Source organism: Peromyscus eremicus, chromosome 9 (assembly GCF_949786415.1).
Source record: "Peromyscus eremicus chromosome 9, PerEre_H2_v1, whole genome shotgun sequence".
Classification (NCBI taxonomy): Eukaryota; Metazoa; Chordata; class Mammalia; order Rodentia; family Cricetidae; genus Peromyscus; species Peromyscus eremicus.
In genome coordinates, this window is record NC_081425.1 from 90,184,618 (window position 1) to 90,203,819 (window position 19,202).

Below are 19,202 nucleotides of genomic sequence, written 5' to 3' on the forward strand. Positions count from 1 at the left end.
GAATGGAGCTCTCAGTAGCCAAGCCAGCATCACTTAGATGCAGGCCAAATCCAGAAAATAACCAAATTCCAAAAAGATTCAACGTACTTCTGAAAACCCTGATGCCAAAAGGGATCCAGTGCCTCTGAGAACAGGGTGCAGCCCACTCCTGTGTTTAACTGTCCATGATACTGGGAAAGCATCAGCAGGTAGAGGGCAAACACTCTCGGAAAGAGGGAAGAAGAAGTCCCAACCAGAATCAATTCTGTCTATGGCTACCATGGAAAGCAGCTCTGTGAAGCCCTGGTTAGAGCCCCAGAGGTACTAGGATACCTGACACTCCCTTCATGGTACACAACATTTTACTATCAAGGGTCTTCTGAGGATGGCAGCACAATGCTTGGAGGGACTCAGTGTCTTTTCACACTTAGCAAAACTGAGTCCAAGAGGCACAAAGCCAAGGACCACATGTCAGACTGCTTGTTAAGAGGCAGACAGGCAAGAATCAAAGCCCTCACTTTGGGTGAAAGAGAAAGATGGTAGAATCAGTCCCTCCCAAAATAAATCAGGTACATACCTGTAGGATACATTCTCCTCAATCAGCTGTTTGACCTTGTTCACATCATCACTGATTTCCATGGGCAATTTCTGCAAGGCCGACATCACCTGCTTATGCTCCTTTTTTAGCATCCCAAAAGAATTCAGCCTGTGGTAGGGCATGGCCCCAGGAGAGAAGGACCCCATGAACACAGGCCACAAGGATCATATGGAATCCGGCTATGTTCTGGACTCCTCATCCCCATGGATGCCACAGCCTGACATTTACACACTGGGACCTCCTGGTGCTAAATAAACTTTCTATCATGTCCTCAGGCCAGAAAAAAAGGTTGTCCAAGGGAGTTATTCAGGACTGCACGAGCACCCTCAGTAAAACTGGAACTATAGATTACCTCTCCAAGAAGATCCGGGAGTCTGTGCCACATATCTGGTGCCACCAGAAACCTATGGTGACATTTTTCCTGTCTTTACAACAGGGATTATCATGCCTGGCTGCTTATTGCTGCACAGAGGACCAGAGAATACATTGAGTATTTCCAGGGAGGAGTCCCAATTTCAGGAAGGCTTTATAAACTCCACAGGGGATTCCAATGTTCCACCAAAGTGAGAACAGTGGCCAAGACCTGCGCTTCTCAAAGTGGAGCTCTCTAGTGTCATCAATGGCATCCCCTGGAAAATATGAAAATGGCAAATCCTCAGGCCCTGCCACAGACCCTAGATACCCGGAGTGCACACACACAACCTCATGCCCTCTAACACACACACACACACACACACACACACACACACACATGCACACACTCACACCACATATACTCAGAATGCACATGAAGTACAGAGAGTTTGCACTGTCTCAGAATATAAGGAGGATCCAAGAAAACTATCAGGCTATTACTTCCTACACACACACATAAACACACACACACACACACACACACACACACACACACACACACACCACATACAGTCAGGTTGCCCATGAAATGCAGGTAGGTGGAATTGCCTCAGAGTATGAGGAGGAGGACAAGGGAGAAGCAGTGATAAGCATCAGGCCTTCCAGCCACAAACTGAGATGGATGAATGGGACCAGGCCTGTCCAGCTGCTGGTCACAATCATCTGCTGGTCAAGTACAAAGACTCACCACAAACTCACAGAACCTAGCATCTCCCACAAGCCAACACCTGTCAAGGCCTCTTGAAATGCCTGTTGAGAGCTCACACGCTACTGTCCCTATCCTTAGACTGTGATTCAGGCCACAGGCTCTGCTTTTCATTTGGATGAATAAGAATAGCCTGTGTCCCCATCTCACATGTACCCAGGTTCCAAATTCTATGCACTCAGGAAAATAAGTTTAGCCACCAGGACACCCTGGAGGTTCAGCCTCCTGTTCCTCAGGAAAGCTTAGCTACACACTGTGGGGTTAAGATGGTCAGCAGAGAAGTGCACATAATGACTACCTGTTCTGCAAATCCATATCTGTATAACTGGTCAGGATTCCATGCAGTTCAATTCGCTCATATGTTATACTCTGTAGCTGAAGGGTGAGTTTCTCCAACTTTGTCATCTGCTGCTCCTGCTCAGTGGAGGTGGAGGTTTGAGTTGGTGTCTTCCCAGTAGTCCCTGCAGTAAGTTAAAGCAAAGTGAACTTGGACACTTGAATGGCATAGGGCCAGGAGAATCCATGATAGTCCCAAAAGGAAGCCTCGGGAAGAGGAAATGCTAGGGACCCACTGAGGGCACCAAAGAGTAGGGCAATTATCCTCAAATAGGTTCTGTGAGCTATGAATCTGTCCTCAACCACCATGGCTAGGCATGTGCCTCCCTCTCTAATGCAGTCCCCCAGCCCTTGAAGACATAAGATAGCCCAACTATGTAGATTTGGAGGACAGTGTAACCTCATATCTGATGTGGTGCAGGCAAGTCCTATTGTCTCTAGAGCTTAGCAGTACTAAGTCCTCATCACCTGTGTCCAGGACCAAAGTATCTGAATGTCTGATGGTGCATGGATAAGAGAGTTTCCCTCTCTTCTTATTGGCATCAGATTCCCATGGAAACTGATGGAATCCACTAGGATGCAGTGCAGCAACACCCTACCCAGAGAAGGACACCTAATTAGTTACCACTTTGCTCCTGCTATCCCTCCTTTGCACTTAAAATGAGATTAAGGATCCCCCAGAAAAGCCACTGCAGGCTTAGCTCTCCCAAACTAACCATCAGAAATTGTTGACTCTGGCCCCGTTTTTAGGGCACTCAAAGAAGCAGGATAAGCCCATTGCTTCCCAGAAGTTCCCAGATGCTAAGCCCCAGTAATGGAAGACCCAGCTCAAGCTCTACCTCCTCCAAGAAGCTCCCAACTTCTTTTGATGACTCACTGTTCCCTCTCCAAAACACTTATTTCTCCATGTTTTACACTGAGACTGAAGTCCAGCTTCCTTCCTTTTCTCTCAGGTCCCCCCATGTTCTCCATTCTCTCTCCCAAGCAGCCTTCTCAGTCTTGCTGACATGTCTTCTGGCAGTGAAAGAATACCCCACAGTCACCTGGTGTTCCCACAACACTGGTAACATCAAGAGAATGCCAAGAACTCCCTAGAGTATAATAGCTAGTCATGAGAAGGAACTATTGGGTTCACCAGCAGTAGCCCTCACCTACCTACAAACTACATCTTCTGCAATTCACTGGAAGCCATACTGCCCTTCCCAGGAGCCTTCTGAAAAACGTATGGGAAGAACTTCATCACCTCCTCATTACAAACCCAGGCATCTCTCTTTGCTTAACTAGAATTTATTCACTATTTCATGTGCAGGAAGTTGAAAACTCACTTTCAAACACATCCCAGGAAATGGATCATCCAACTCGTGAAACCTCTACTCAATAAACAAAAAAAAAAGGTTTCTAGGTAATTAAGTAAGGATGGTGGGGAGAGGAAAGTTCAGTCCCCTGCAGGCAACAAGCACCTTGTGGAGGATGCACAAGGCTGTTAGTGTGGTGGGAGATTGGAGGTGTCTTGTCTTATCAGAACAAAGAAAAGTCCCATAGTTGACGAAAATTATTTCTAACTTCAGGAGAATTCATTCCAGCCATTGTAGATACCAAAAGTGTGATTAACTAGTGACATGTCTGGCTGGAGATATAAGAACCAGAGTTCCCCAGGGGAGCCCTCAGACACAAAAACAAAAACTCCCATGAAGAATGATGGGCCATTCCTGCATTCAAGTTTGAAGAAAGATGAATGGCTATTGAGAGGCCACACAGAGAACTGCAAGGCATTTACAGAAAATCAAAATTTGTGATAATCATGAGGAGAGTATGTAGTGTGTCTCTGTTGTGGTTCTTCACCTAGAACTACACAAAAGCCAAATTCCTTGAATTTGAGCCTACTGTGACAATGCACATGCCCTTAGGAAAGGTGAAACAGCCAGCTTAAATTACAACATCCATCGGAGCATGAGAAGGGCAGGCAAAGGGCACAAAATGAGAGATAATGGGGGTCCTTTACCCTAGACCTTCCCCAGAGCCCGACTTCACACTTGTAAATTTACTGACATTCCTGAAATGAGGAGCGAGCACTAGTTCAGCCTGGATTGAAAATTCACCAGAGTCTGGACTGTGGCTTCTGAATTATACTTGGTGAACCCCAGAACAAATGAGTGATGTGGAGTAAACTATGTCCATTCAGATGTCATATCATACTGACAACCGTGTTATACAAGGTTAGGTATCTCAGTAATTCCCAATTCTAGAAGCCAATGGATAGCCCCTGCCCTACACATTACCTCATCTCAGTTAAACCAGACATGCTAAAGGATGATCAGGAAGTGACTGACAGATGAAACTTTGCCCTAGCTGGTTCTGAAAGACTAGACTTGAGTCTCTCCCTCTGTAGATGTCAGTTCTCGCATCTTTCTATAGGGAGATGGGTGTCTCAGAAGTTACCTGGCTTCCCCTGTCTCCCTGCACAGGGTGACGAAGGGAACAGCCTCCTAAGGCTTATTGACAGCTACAGAAGATGTACAAGCTTCAGAGCCCTCAAACATGTCGTTCCCTGGACATAAAACTGGAGATTATTGCTACTCTCACAAGCACTCAAGTAGTATAGGGATGCCCAAATCACTTGGATGATGCTTCAGAGTCTCATGTTAACGGAGAAACCATGCAGTGGCAGAACATAGTCACCAGATTCACAAAGCCATCTTCACTGGCAGCCCAGGACACCTAGATCCTATAAGAAGGGGACAGTCTCAGTCCAGGTCCACTGAATCTAACAGTTCTCAGGCTGAACTGGAAAGCTGGGTGCCACCCACAGCTGTGAATTCTTAATCTTAGGGGGTCACTGTAAGACAGCAGCACTTGGTGCCTCAGCTCTGCTAGTGTCTACAATGTAAAGTAAGACAAGCTCAGGCTTTGTCAGGGTACTCTCCTGTCCCTGTTATTGTGGGCACACACCCTAAGGACTCCAGTGGGAGTGAAGTGCAATGATGGTACTGAAATCTAAACATTCCTCTGTGTCTCCTTCCCCATTCAGAGTGAGACAGAGGGTCCCCAGCACAAAGGCTACAGTCTTGTCAGTTCCTGAATATGTCATATTAACCATCATGAACTCTTGATCTGGGTCTGCTCATTAGGAACCCAGAGAAGCTGGATAAGCCTATTGCTTCTTAGAAGCTGCCAGTTCCTGACTGATCCTGTAAGGCTCAAGCCCATCACACCCAGAAAGTTCCCCAGACCCTTTCCTGAACTCACTACATCTTCCCCAGGACCACTGATTTCTCCATTCTTTCCAGCGAGACCTAGGGTCAGCTTCCTTCTGCCTTGCTCTGGTATCTCCACGAAGTCCATTCTCTCTATCAAGTAGATGCCTAAGTCTTGACAACATGTCTATAGAAAAACTGTATAGACATTGAACGAATATCCTAAAGGCACTTGGTGTTGCTACAACACTATTGACCTCACAGGGGATTCCAAGAGCTCTGCTCTCCAGGATACAATAGAATTTCCAGAGAAGGGACTCCTGATGTCACAAGGAACAGCTTTTGCCTCCTGGCTAACAAATTCTCCCTGAACTGAACAGAAGCTGAGATTCCTTTTCCAGGAGTCTCTCCTGTGATACAGGTGAAGCCATTCAGTAGTACCTCCTCTTCTAAAGCTGGGAATTTTTCTCTGCTTCCTTAGAATCTTTTCACTACTTTACCCATGGAGAGTTGAACACTCACTTTATAAGCACTGCCCAAGAATGGACCTTCCTCTCCTTAACAACCATACTCAATAATATGAGAAATAAAGTATATCAAGGAATTAGATTAGGATGATGTGGAGGAGGACGGTTGAGTTCTCTGAAGTGTGCAAGCACCTGAGGAATGCTAAGGTTAAGAGAAGACGGCCATGGAGAATTTTTAAGTAAGCTGAGACGGTTATGAGACCCAAACTCTTCTAGAATGTCCTCTCTATGTGCCTGGTGTATTATCAGGCCTCTAGGGTAACAGAAGTTATAAAAATGATTCTCTATATTAAAAGGGGATTTGTTAGAATGGCTTACAGCCTGTGCTCTAGCTAATCCAACAATGGCTGGAAATGAATGGGAAGTCCAAGAATCTAGTAGTTTCTCAGTTCTTAGAATGGGTTTCTCAGCTGTCTGCAATATTATGCTGGAATCTTAAAGAAGTAGGCTCTAATATCAGTGAAGGAATGGATGTGCTAACAAGGAGAGAGCAAGCAGGGAAAGAGTAAAAGCTTCCTTTTTCCATGTACTTATATAGGCTTCCAGAAGAAGGAATGGTTCAGATTACATCTGGATTATAGATCCAAATTAAAGGTGTGACTTCATTCCTCAAAGTTCCACAATAAAGTAGTTCAAATTAAGCATAAATAGACCACAGGTGTTCCCTCTATTTTGGGGTTATATTATTCCCAGATGTCATCATGTTGACATCTAAAAATAGACATCAAAGTCTTAGTCCTATCTACTAACGTTCTTGAGCAAATGGATCCATCAGAGATTGAAAGGAAGGAGTGGCAATAATCACCAGGTACATGGGAATCAGCTGTAGATATCATGGTCATGATGACTCTCAGTGGCTGTGTTATGGCCATGCATGGCTAAAATAGAATGAAATACCAGTCTGTGGTTTCTTCAGAAAGAGGGGAGCAGCTAGAAACCCAGTACTTTAAGAATCTGGTCTTTCTCTATAATTGAATATTTGAAATTCAAATAATTATGTTTTGTTTGATAGTAACTCTGGTTTTAAAAAAAAGTGTCCTTAGGTAAAAAATGGGTGCTCTTTAAAGAAAAAGAAGAAAGGCCTAAAACAACAGCACATTGGATCTGTCATAAAGAGGAGGGTGTCTCAGACCATGTGAATTTTGACTTGAACTCCTCCAGACCATGTATTCCTTACTCCTTACATCCTGTGATGGGAAAAAAACTCCTTCCTAAAACAGGAAGGACTGTGATGACTACTGTGTGGTCTTCATTGTCTTCAACAGCTAGATGCCGCCTATTGCTTTCAAAGCAAAAAATGTCCCTTTAGATTTGAAATTTCTCTAGGGTTATACAAGTGGGATTTCAGGCAACAGCACCAGGATACAAATCCTACTCCACAGTTGACACCACCATGATGAGCATGGGCACTGCAGTGTGTGTCACCAAGAGTACTGGCATTGGACAATGTGCCTGGTACAGCTTCAGAAACTTGCAACATGTATAATTCTGAAATGGGATGCAGCCTTCCCCCAAATCAAGCACAACTGACTCCTCCATTTCTTTAGAATATAATCTCTGGCATGCAGATGACTGACTCAGGCTTGTATTGGGACCTAGCCTCTGTAGTAAGGGGCAGGGCCTCTGATGGGAACTTTTCCACCACAACACTTCAAGGAAGGTCAAAGCTGCTGGCAGCCAACAACTACTCCAAATGTCCCTGCTACAGTATCAAGCACCATGGCTGGGTATGTGTCTCCCTCCCTAACGCAGTCCCCTGACTCTGGAAGGCATAAGCTAGCCCAGCCATGTAGATTTGAAGGACAGTGTGAGCTCATATGTAGGTAAGTACTGTTGTGCCTAGAACTTAGCAGCACCAAGTCCTGATCATACTTCCCCAGGACCAAAGCATCTGAATGTCTGAAGTTGTGGTAGATGGCCCGGGGAGTTTTCCTCCCTTCTTCTTTTTTCGGGTTTTTTTTTTTTTTAGATTTATTAATTTATTATGTATACAGTATTCTGCCTGCATGTGTCCCTGCAGGCCAGAAGAGAGCACCAGTTCTCATTACAAGTGGTTGTGAGCCACCATGTGGTTGCTGGGAATAGAACTCAGGACCTCTGGAAGAGCAGTCAGTGCTCTTAAGCACTGAGCCATCTCTCCAGCCCGTATAAGTCTCTCTCTCTCTCTCTCTCTCTCTCTCTCTCTCTCTCTCTCTCTTTGGTTTTTCGAGACAGAGTTTCTCTGTGCAGCTTTGCACCTTTCCTGGAAATCACTTGGTAGCCCAGGCTGGCCTCCAACTCACAGAGATCCACCTGGCTCTGCCTCCAGAGTGCTGGGATTAAAGGCGTGTGCCACCACCGCCCAGCATTTTCCCTCCCTTCTTATTGGCGTCAGATTCCCATGGAAACTGTAGGAATCCACTAGGATGAAGTGGAGCAACACCTTACCCAGAGGGAGACAGCTCCTTAGTCCATCTGTTCCTCCTGCCCCTCTTTGCCAGTCTGAATGAAATGAAGGAGTTCCCAGAAAGGCAGCTGCAGCCTGAATACTTCATGGCTCTCCTAAACTCACCATGAGAGACTCTTGAATCTAGGTCTGTTCTTAAGAAGCCCAGAGAAGCAGAATAGCCCCATTGTTTCCCAGAAGCTCCCAGATGCTGAGGCCCAAACTGGAAGGCCCAGCTTAACTTCACCTCCTCCATGAAGCTCCCAATCCCCTGCTCAGGACTCACTGTGCCTTCCCCAAAATGATTTATTTCTCCAGGCTCTACACTAAGACCAAAGGCAAGCTTCCTTCTGCTCTCTCTGGTCTCTCTCTGTTCTCTATTTTCTCTCCCAATCAGCCAGCTCAATCTTGCCAACATGTCTATGGACACGGAACGAATACCCCACAGGCATGTGGTGTTGCCACAACACTGGTAACATCACAGAGAATACCAAAGGCTCTACAGGATAAGATAGAATTTCTAGAGGAAGAACTACTAGGGTCTCCTCCACAGACCTCACCTACCTACTAACTAGCTCTTCTGCAATGCACAAAAAGGCATGTTGACCTTCTCAGGAGCCTTTCCAGAAACATAAGGAAAGAACTTCAGTACATCGTCTTTACAAATCCAGGAATCTCTCTCTCTGCTTCATTAGAATATTTTTACTACTTCAAGTATGGGAATTGGAAGTCTGTATTCCAAATACATCTGGCAAAATGGCTCATCACTTCCTCAGATCTCTAATTAATAACATGAGAAATAAAGGTTGCTAGGGTATTAGGTCAGGATGGTGGGGAGGAAAGATCAGTCTTCAGATGTAAACAAGCACATTGTGGAGAATCCCCAAGGCTGTTACAGTATGTGGGTGTGGTGGGAGATTGTGGGTGTCCTGTCAGAACAAGGATAAGTCCCATAATCCATGAGGAAAATTACCCCGAATCATCATCAGAATACATTCTAGCCCTCATAAAATACCATAACCTTATCAACTTGTGACATGTCTGCCTGGGGATACTAAGAACCAGAGTTCCCCAGAGGAGCCCTCAGACACAAGAGCAAACACTCCCACAAGTGTAAGGCTCCATTCCTGCACTGGCGTTTGAGGAAAGATGGATGGCTAGTGAGAGGCCACACACAGATATGCAAAGGCATGTACAGAAAATGAAATGTGTCATAGTCATGAGGATAGTATGTAGTGTGTCACTGCAGTGGTGCTACCCCTAGAGCTACACAAAAGCCAAATTCCTTGACTGGAGCCTCCTGTGACAATGTGCATGCCCTTAGGAAAGGTGACATAGCCAGCTTAAATTACAACATCCATCGGAGCATGAGAGAGGCTGGCATAGGGCACAAGAGGACAGGTTATTAGGGGTTCTTTACCATAGACCTTTCCCAGAGCCCCAATTCACACTTTTAAATTTACTGACAGTCCTGAAATGAAGAACTAGCACCCTGTTTGGTCTGGATTGAAAATTCACCAGAAGTCTGGACTGTGGCTTCAAAAGCATACTTGATGGACCCCAGAAGAAATGAGTGATGTAGGAAAACTGTGTCCTTTCAGATGTTATATCACACTGACAAGTCATGCTAGACAAGGTGAGCTATCTCAGTAATACCCAATTCTAGACGTCAAAGCACAGCACCTGCCCTATACACTACCTCATCTCAGTTAATCCTGACACACTGAAAGATGCACAGAAAGTGACTGACAGATGAGACTTTGTCCAGGCAGGCTCTGAAAGCCCAGACTTGAGTCTCCCCCTCTGTGGATGTCAGTTTCCCATCTCTCTATAGGGAGGTGGATGTCTTAGAAGTCAGCTGGTCTCCTCTGTTTCCCTGCACAAGGGGACCCAGTGGACAGCCTCTTAAGGCTTACTCACAGCTGTAGAGGATACACCTTGGCTACAGAGCCCTCAGCCATGTGTTTTCAGATGCATGGAGATAATTGCTACTGTTATAATCACTTGGGTAGTGTAGGAAGGCCCAAGTCCCTTGCTCTGTGCTTCAGAGTCTCATGTTAATGGAAAAGCCATGCAGGGACAAAACATAGTCGTCAGATTCACAAAGCCATCCTCACTGACAGTCCAGGACACCCAGAGCTGGCAGGAACGGGACAGTCTCAGTCCAGGTCCACTGAATCTAACAGCTCTCAGGCTGAACACCTGTGTGCCATCAACGGCTGGTAATTCAGAAACCTCAGGGGTCACTGGAAGACAGCAGCACTTGGGGGCTCCTGCCCTGCTAGTGGCTGTGATGTCAAGTATGAGAACCTTAGGGTTTTCCAGGGTACTCTCCTTTCCCTGTTATCACTGGCACATAACTAAAGGTCTCCAGTAGCTGTAAAACACAGTTATGGTACAGAAATCTCATTAATTCCTCTGTGCCTCCTTCCCAGAAGTTCCCAGTTCTTGAGCCCTCGATCTGGAAAGCTGAAGCCCACCACATCCAGAAAGCTCCCCAGCTCCTTCCCAGAACTCACTGCCTCTGCCCCAGGACCATTTTTTCCATGTTTTCCAGGGAGACCTATGACCAGCTTCCTTCTGCGTCACTCTGGTCTCTCCAGGCAGTCCATTCCCTCTGCCAAACAGACCTCTGAGTCTGGACAGCATGTCTAGAGGCCAAGCTTGTGGTCACTGAACTAATGTCCTCAAGGCAGTCAGTGTTGCTACAACACTAGTGACATCACTGGGGATTCCAAGAGCTGTCCAGGATACAATAGAATGCCCAGCAAAGGGTCTGCTGATGTCATGGGGCAAAGCCTTTGCCCATGAACTGAGCAGAAGCTGTGGTTTCCTCTCCAGGAGTCTCTCCTCTGACACCAGGCAAGTCATTAAGCATCCCTCCTTCCAAAGCTAGAGATTTCTCTCTGCTTCATAAGAATTTTTTTCAGTAATTCACCCATGGGGAGTTGAACACTCACTTTATAAACACTGCCTAAGATTGACTCTTACCCTCCTCACATCCATACCCAATAATATGAAAAGTCATGTCAAGGAATTCGGTCATTATCACTGAGGAGGAGGGTTGAGTTCTCTGAAATAAGCAAGCACCTGGGGAAGGCTACGGTTAAGGGAAGGTTAAGGTTAAAGGAAGTTTAGGATTTTACTCCATCAAACTGGCTTGCAAGCATGCTTTTTTGGCATTTTCTTGTTGCTAACTGATGGAGGATGGCTCAGCCCTCTGTGGGTGTGCAAGTGATCCTGGGCCTCAGAGGAAAGCTACCTAAGTAGAGCAGTAAACAGCATTCTCTGTGGTTTCAAGCCCCTGCCTTGGGATCTTGCCTTGGCTTTCCTTAATGATGGACTGCAACCTGTGAGATGAATAAACCCTTCACTTTCGCAATTTGGCTTTTTGAACTTTTATCACAACAATAGAAAGCTAACTAGAACACTTGCCATATTCTCAGGGCATGCTGTCATATCCTTCCTTCTCCTTCCAGCTTGTAGCCTCTTTTTTCAACAATTATAAACTTTCTGGACACTGTAGTCTGTTGCAATATCCACTCTATCAATCACACCCACTGCTTACCCTAACCCTAACCCTAACCCTAACCCTAACCCTAACCCTAACCCTAACCCTAACCCTATCTGTCTTCCTCTCTCAATACCAGGGTATCCCTGGCTTAAAAAAAGAATTTGAATGAGTTCCTTCTTTTTCTATTTCATGGAATAGTTTGTGGAGTGTTAGTTTTTCTTTAAATATCTGTTCAAAATTGACACTGAATTTGTCCTTCTCTGAAAATCTTTTGTTGGGAGATTTTTAATTATGGCTTCTATGCCATTAATTAGTATTCAATTATTTAAACCATTCATGCCATCTTGATATAATTTTGGTGGATTAAAGACATCTAAAAATTCATTAGTTCTTTAAAAAGATTTTTCAGTTTCGTGGAGTGTAAATTTTTAAAGGGTTAAAGTCCCTCCATGTCTCCTTTTTCCTCCTTTGTTTTATTATTTTCATCCTCCTTTTCCTTTTGGTTAATTTGGCTAAAGGTGTGCCCATCTTGTTAATGTCTTCAAAGAACTGACTCTTTGTTTCACTGTATCTTCAGATTTTTGTTTTTATTTCATTGATTTCAGTCATATTTAATGACATATCTGCATCACACCCTTTCTACAAGTTTCAAAGACCATCATGGAAGATGAGCTAGAAAGACTGTAGGAGCCAGAGGTCAGGGAGGATTAGAGCAAACAGTGTCTTCTGGCCATGACTCAGAGCTGTTGTGTTCATTGTCCAGTATCAAGCCGGTCAACATTCAAGCATGGAGTGGGAAGGGTCCTTGAGCCCCTATTCCTAACTGATGAGCTTTGGACCAGTAATGGCTTCTGGCAAATTGGGTCAGTTTTCTTTAAGAGTCTGCCCCTGGGATTATTAAAAATTAATGTAATGAAGAAGATATAAATTGGTCATCACAGATGTAGAGGCAGACTTGGGATGACAAAATGGGAGGAATTGGGTGGTGAATATTTTCAAAATGCATCCTATGCATTTCTCAAACAACAAGTAGAAATATATTAAAGTATATTCATTAAATTACTATTGTAAAAATGTATTATTATATAGGGATATTTTATTACATAACATTAATGGATTTTGATAACCCCAATGTGTCTGTCAACTCGTGGGTTCACCCACAGAGCGTTATATGTTCTGCCACTAGTAGTGTTTTGTTTCAAATGGCAGCCTACAACATGGGAAAAGGTTTTGTTTTCATCAACTATATATCCAATAGAAGGCTAATATATATACAAATTATATATAGAACAAAAAAACCTGTATATCAAGAAAATAAATAACATAATTAAAAACTAGCTATAGATCTAAACAGAGAAGTTTCACTAGTGGAAATTCTAGAGTATAGGAAACACTTAAAAAGGTACCGTATCCTTAGTCTTTAGGGCAATGTAAATCAAACTATTTTGAGATTTCATGTTACGTGAGTCAGAATAGATAAGATTAATAAAACAAATGACAGCTAATGTTGGCAAGGATGGGGAGCAAGGGAAACACTCACCCATTGCTGGTGGGAATGCAAACTTGTGCGGCCACTATGGAAATAGGTGTGGCTGTTCCTGTGGAAGCTGGTAATTGATCAAGACCCAGTACACACACCACTTTTGGCATATACCCAAAGGATGCTTCACCTCCAACAGAAACACTTACTTGCTCAACCATGTTCACTGTTGCTCTATTTATAATAGCCAGAAATTGGAGACATTCTAGGTATTCGGCAACAGATGAATGTATAAAGAAAATGAGGTACATTTATACAATGGGATATTAAAAAAGAAGTTAAAAAAGAAAAAGGAAATCTTGAAATTTGCAGGTAAATGGATGGAGGTAGAAAAAGTCATCTTTAGTGAACTAACCCAGACCCAAAAAGACAAATATGGTATGTTTTCACTTACATATGGATGTTAACTGTTGAGTCAAAGATAATTAAGCTACAATCTGTATAACCACAGGTTAGGTATAGAGTAAGGGACTAGGGGGGTGGGGAAATGTCCATAAAGGGGGAATAGAATAGACTGTTATGGATGGATGAGGAATCAAGTTTGGAACTGGATGGTCAAACAAGGAGGGAGAGAGAAGGGGCAAATAAATATAGGGAGGGAAAGATAAAATTAAGGGCGATTTGAGAGATCTTATGGAAACCTAATAGAGTAGGACCACTCTAAAATACATACATATATGAAGGGGATCTAGATGAAATAGCCCCGCACACACAAAAAAAAAACCAAATAACCAAAAACAAAACAAACAGAAACCAAAGTGTGGGGAGACAAAGCCCCAACTGGATATCTCTTGTTACCAAATGAAACTTGCAAAACTGGCAATGGGTTACATCTAGTCAAGTTGTAGGTGAAAGGTGTCCAATGGTGATCCCAAACAACCCAAAGTTTTGCAAAGCTATTGGTTGCTCTCCATTTACTGTCAGGAAGGTGGGGTTCCTCAAGATGATCATGACACAACTCATTGAACATGTAGAAATCAAGCTAGTGTCTCCCTAGAGTCTTCATCGCTTATGGGCTAGATTTCATGGCACTGAAGAGTACTCTGCTCACTATTGAAGGAGAAAGGTAAACACCAACCCAGCTCCAAAACCTCCAATCTAGAATGGTGACTGCATCCAAGATATGCTGGTGCAGTACTGGAACAAAGCTTGTGGGAGTAATCAACCAGTACCTGACTTGATTAAAGGCCCACTCCCTGACAGGGAAGGCATACCCAGCACTGCTTGGCTGGCCAAGAACCTAAGACTAGATAGGCTAGGGTCCATGGGGAAAACCAAATACTACTGTTCTGCTTAAGGAACATAGCAATAAAATGATTCCTAACAACATCATGCTATACTCATAGACAATGCATTTCTCAGCCATCATAGGAGCAGCTTCCTCCTGCAGCAGATGGGAACAAATACAGAGACCCTCATCTAGACAATATGCAGAGAGGAAGAGAACTTGAACACTCAACACGGTGAAAGTAGAGAACTAATGGCTGCAACTTGTCCATTGACCCACAACCATGCTCTGGCACATTTGTGCAAACACATATATAAATATACAGATGAATAAGTGTATTAAAGTTTTGAGAACAGAATTCCATACCGGGCAACTCTCAACCTAGTCTTGTCAAGTGACACAGACATTTCTGGGGAAATGATGAAGAAAAACCATGTTTCTGTCGAGATTTCTAAACAAATGTTGGATGAAAGAACATGAGGCTGCCAGAATGATGCTGTGGTGGGGGAACCACAAAGGCTTTGGATGTTCTGGAAGGTTTGTTTCACATAGAGCAAGGATAAAGACTTGATTCTGTGCGTGACAATGAATTCACGTGCGCGCGCGCGCGCACACACACACACACACACACACACACACATCTCTGATGTTTTCTAAATGGATAGAGACCCTCAGTGAGGAAACATTGACAATGTTGTGACACTAGAGGGGAGACAATGTCTTCCTCCTTCCTTCCCTGCTGTCTCTGTCACATTCCACTACCATTTAGTACTACTGCATTCTATTTATATTATTGTTAGCTGTTAACAATCTCTTTTTCTTCCCTTAATAGTTTCATTCAGCTGACAATTATGGGAGGTTATAAGTGTCAGCAGACACAAAGGATAACACTGAAGGGAACATCCAATAAAGGCATGGTGGTGTGGTGACATGCCACTGATCCCAGCACCAGGGAAGTACTGACAGAACAATCAGGAGTCTGAGGCAACCTTGGGCTACAAGAGACCCTCCCTAAGACAATAATATAAATAAAAATGAAGAACAACCTGTCTTCACAGTTGAGAGAGCTGATGGAACAATATGTGGAAACATGGCCTGAATTGGCCCTGTGTGCTCTCAGGTTCTGTCTCCCAGAACATGTAGCAGTTGGGGAGTTGAAGCCTCTTACTTGATAGACCAGCCTTGATTTTCTGCAGCAGGCAGAGCCCCCCCTAGCCACCCAGCAGAGCCAAAGCCTTGGAGACACTTGCTGGGCTTCTGGACATGAAAGCCTTAGGTATATGCTGGAGATGTCTTTCTGTATGCTGTAAATGTGATTTGGTTGATAAATAAAATGCTGATTGGCCAGTAGCCAGGCAGGAAGTACAGTATAGGTGGGACAAAGAAAGAGGAGCATTCTGGCAACAGGGAAGCTGAGTCAGGAGACGCTGCCAGCCGCCACTATGAGAAGCAAGATGTGAGGGCAGAACTGAGAAAAGATACCAAGCCATGTGGGTAAACATAAACAAGAATTATGGGTTAATTTAAGTGTAAGAGCTAGTCAGTAAAAAACTTGAGCTAATGGCCTTACATTTCGTAAATAATGTAAGCCTCTATATGTTTACTTGGGTCCCAGTGGCTGTGGGACTGGCAGGTGAGAGAGATTTGTCCTGACCTCTGGCAGGCTGGGACACAGGAAATCTTCAGCTACAGGTATAAGCTAGGGATACTCTGGTAGCTTACATGCAGTCATAAGCAACTGGACACTTCCTAGAGGGACTTCATGGGGTCCTGGTTCAATGGAATCTTACTGATCAATTGAACAGTGTACAGAGAAGTCTTATTATCTATTAGCCTGGCGACAGATTCTAGGCCAAAGCCCAGGAATCTGCATGTCAACAAGACCCTCTGTGGCAGTGGTTATCAACTTTCGTAATGCTGTTAACAGTCTTTCATAGATGTCAACTGCAGGAGAGAGAAGCTGCCTGCATGAATAAAGGAAGCTTAGAGAGCAGGTACAGTTCACAGTCCTTGAATCCAGAGAAATCAAATGACATGGGATGATAGCACTCTTTTCCCAAACAACTGCTATCATATTGTTGTTGGAAAGTTCCCAGGGTCCCTCATTTCTGTGTGTATGTGCCTGCTCTTGGCGGTCTTCCTTCTCATCATTGGAATAAACTCAACTAGCCAAAATTTCCCATAACTCTCAAGAGCTTGTTTTTCTGGCCAATTTGTAGAGAGGAGTACCAGGACCAAGACTGGTTGTGTAGAGACCTCTGGAGAAGCTTGGCTGTAGGGTAAAATGGTCACCCAAAAAAACCTACCCTGGCCCTGAAACCAGAGCCAGTGAAAGAAACACACCCTAGTCTTGAAAGCCAAGCCAGTCAAAGAATCACTTTAGTACTGACACCAGAACTAAAGAAACACACCCTGTCCCTGAAACCACAGCCAAAGAAACACACTTTGTCCCTGGAAGCAGAGCCAGTCAAAGAAATACACCCTGGCCCTGAAATTAGAGCCAAAATTCTAAAAAGGGTCAGTGAAAGAAACACACTTTGGCCCTGAAACTAGAGCCAACTCTGTCCTTGACCAACTAATCCAACCAATCGCTGAGCAGAAAATCTTCTCCCTGAAAGAACTCCATCCTTAACCCCCTATGTCTGTTCAGTTATCAGCTGTCCTTCACCATCCTTGCAGAGGCAGCTCTTCTCTTGGATTCCTCCTTCCCAAATAAATCTCTTTAATGAGAGTTTTGGGTGAAGATCTTTTGATTGCTGGGAAGCTCCCTTGGGAGCAGAGCACTACAGAAGAAGAAACAGATACTTCAGCTGGAAAGCTCCCTTGGCAGGGGGCAGAATTAACAACTTCTGCCAGAGCCTGGGCATATTGCTACATTTCTGGAGGAGGCGTTCTTGTTTTGCAGAGCTAAGAAGTAACACCTTGGGCCAGAGATGAGAAGAAAAGGATACCTCTGCTGGGACATTCCCATAGAGGAGCAGAGCAGCAGAAGAAAAGGATACCTCTGCTGGGAAGCTCTCTTTCACAGGAAGGGGCAGAGCAGAACTCATCTGTAATGACTCTCTCTCAGAGGGAAATAGCATTGCCACATCCTATCTGGAGATCATCTTCCACTGCATTCCAGTTTCAATTATACCTTGACTTTCCAACAAGTCAGTATACTTTCTCCTCACAGCTGCAGCTATCCAGGATTCCTCCCTTCACAGCTGTAGAGCCTGACTACCCTACAAGTCAGGATACCTTTCCCTCCAGAGCTGTAACTATTGCTGGTGTGGCCTGACTTCCTGACAAGTCAGGATACCTTTCCCTCCAGAGCTATAACACTTGCAGGCATAGCCTGACTACCCTACAAGTCAGGATACCTTTCCCTCCAGAGCTATAACACTTAAAGGTATGGCCTGACTTCCTGACAAGTCAGGATACCTTTCCCTCCAGAGCTGTAACATTTGTACCACCTTCAGTAGTAAGCATATTACCTGTCTGGAGGCCAGGTTCCTTGCAGAAATAAAAAGGAAAGTAACCAGATCTCTGGAATGCTCAAAGTAAGAGGAAGTGTGTTATATGGCAGCTGAACTGAGGTTAGAGGGGACCAGGGAGTGGGGAAGTATCTGGTGGCTCCCAAAAAATCCAAGGCATCTTTCTCCTACAAGATTTGTGTTCAGGATTATCATTCTATTTTATGCATAAGACAACTGAGCCATCCAGGGATGCCTAGTGACTTATGCTGATGATGAGATCTATCTCGCATTGGGAACAGGGGTATTATGGTGGTTTAAATAAGAATGGTCCCTATAGGCTCCCGTATCTGAATGCTTAGTCATCAGGGAGTGGCATCACTTGAGAAGGATTAGGATATGTGGCCTTGTTGGAGGAAGTATGTCATTGGGGGTTGGACTTTGAGGTTTCAGAAACCAGGTGTGGCCCAGGTCTCTCTTGGTAGATCAGGACATAGCTCTCATCTACTGCTGCAGCAGCATTGGTGCCACCATGACGGTAATGGAGTAAATCTCTGAATCTGTAAGCAAGCCCACAATTAAATCCTTTCTTTTATCAGAGTTGCCTTCTCATGGTGTCTCTTCACAGCAAGAGTACAGGGACTTAGACCTTTAGCAGAATATTCTAGTCATATTTCTGTGCTTGGGTCAGTAGGGAAGAGGAGTGCAGCTTCTATCTTGCACACCAGTGGTGGCAGAACTGAGTCCAGCATAATTATTGGTGCTATGGCAAGCTCCCACCTGCCACCACTTTCAGGGGCATCAGAGAGAGTTTGTAAACCTCCCTCTGGCTGCTTTATAAAACTGGAGAACTAGTTCCTTCTTCAGTGACAGGATACTTCTGTGGAGGTGCCAGGGGATTTGGGAAAATAAATAAGATTATAGCTGGGGTCATTAGGACCACTTCCAGTATCTGGATGCTGTTTTGGAGAATACACAGCCTTGCCTGATGCCCATTCTCTACCTGAAAGGCATCATGGGCCTCAGGAGTCCTCAGTAGGCACAGGTAAGTAGCAGTCCCAGCATCCCCTGCAGCCTTCCTCTCCTCCATCTCATTTCAGCTCACTGAGGGGGCAGGATCTGGTTGAATCCAGTGCTCCATCTGTGTCTAGCTGGTGACACTTTCTCTCCTATCCTTCTGCTATGATAATGGAGAGGCTCCTGGAAAAGGCACCTTGGCTGCAGGTCAGTTTGGTGTGAGAGAGTTAGCAGGGAGGTGAGGACTGTAAGGTGGGACATTAGCAATT

General features: G+C 44.5%; 1 protein-coding gene and 1 long non-coding RNA gene across 7 annotated transcripts in view; one reads left to right on the forward strand and one right to left on the reverse strand.

Annotated features, from left to right (window-relative positions):
- LOC131919692 (disks large homolog 5-like) overlaps positions 1-10,909 on the reverse strand; it is a 114,871-nt gene extending 103,962 nt beyond the window's left edge. For 2 of the 6 annotated variants that reach the window (XR_009381369.1, XR_009381370.1), the window contains exons 1-2: positions 10,699-10,909; positions 1,996-2,158 (exon numbers count right to left, since the gene is read on the reverse strand). Coding sequence is in view for 4 of the 6 variants with exons in the window: in XM_059274095.1 (XP_059130078.1) it covers positions 557-685; positions 1,996-2,158; positions 5,280-5,412 (425 nt within the window). In the remaining 2 variants the exon portion in view is untranslated. Of the gene's footprint in view, positions 1-556; positions 686-1,995; positions 2,159-3,358; positions 3,407-5,279; positions 5,542-10,698 lie in introns of those variants that run through there. The other 4 variants (XM_059274095.1, XM_059274099.1, XM_059274096.1 and 1 more) reach the window with 4 other exon arrangements.
- On the forward strand, positions 5,330-17,613 carry LOC131919706 (uncharacterized). Its single transcript, XR_009381401.1, has 2 exons — positions 5,330-5,648; positions 14,596-17,613. It is a non-coding gene; the product is annotated as an uncharacterized LOC131919706 (long non-coding RNA).
- Positions 17,614-19,202: the final 1,589 nt, after the last annotated feature.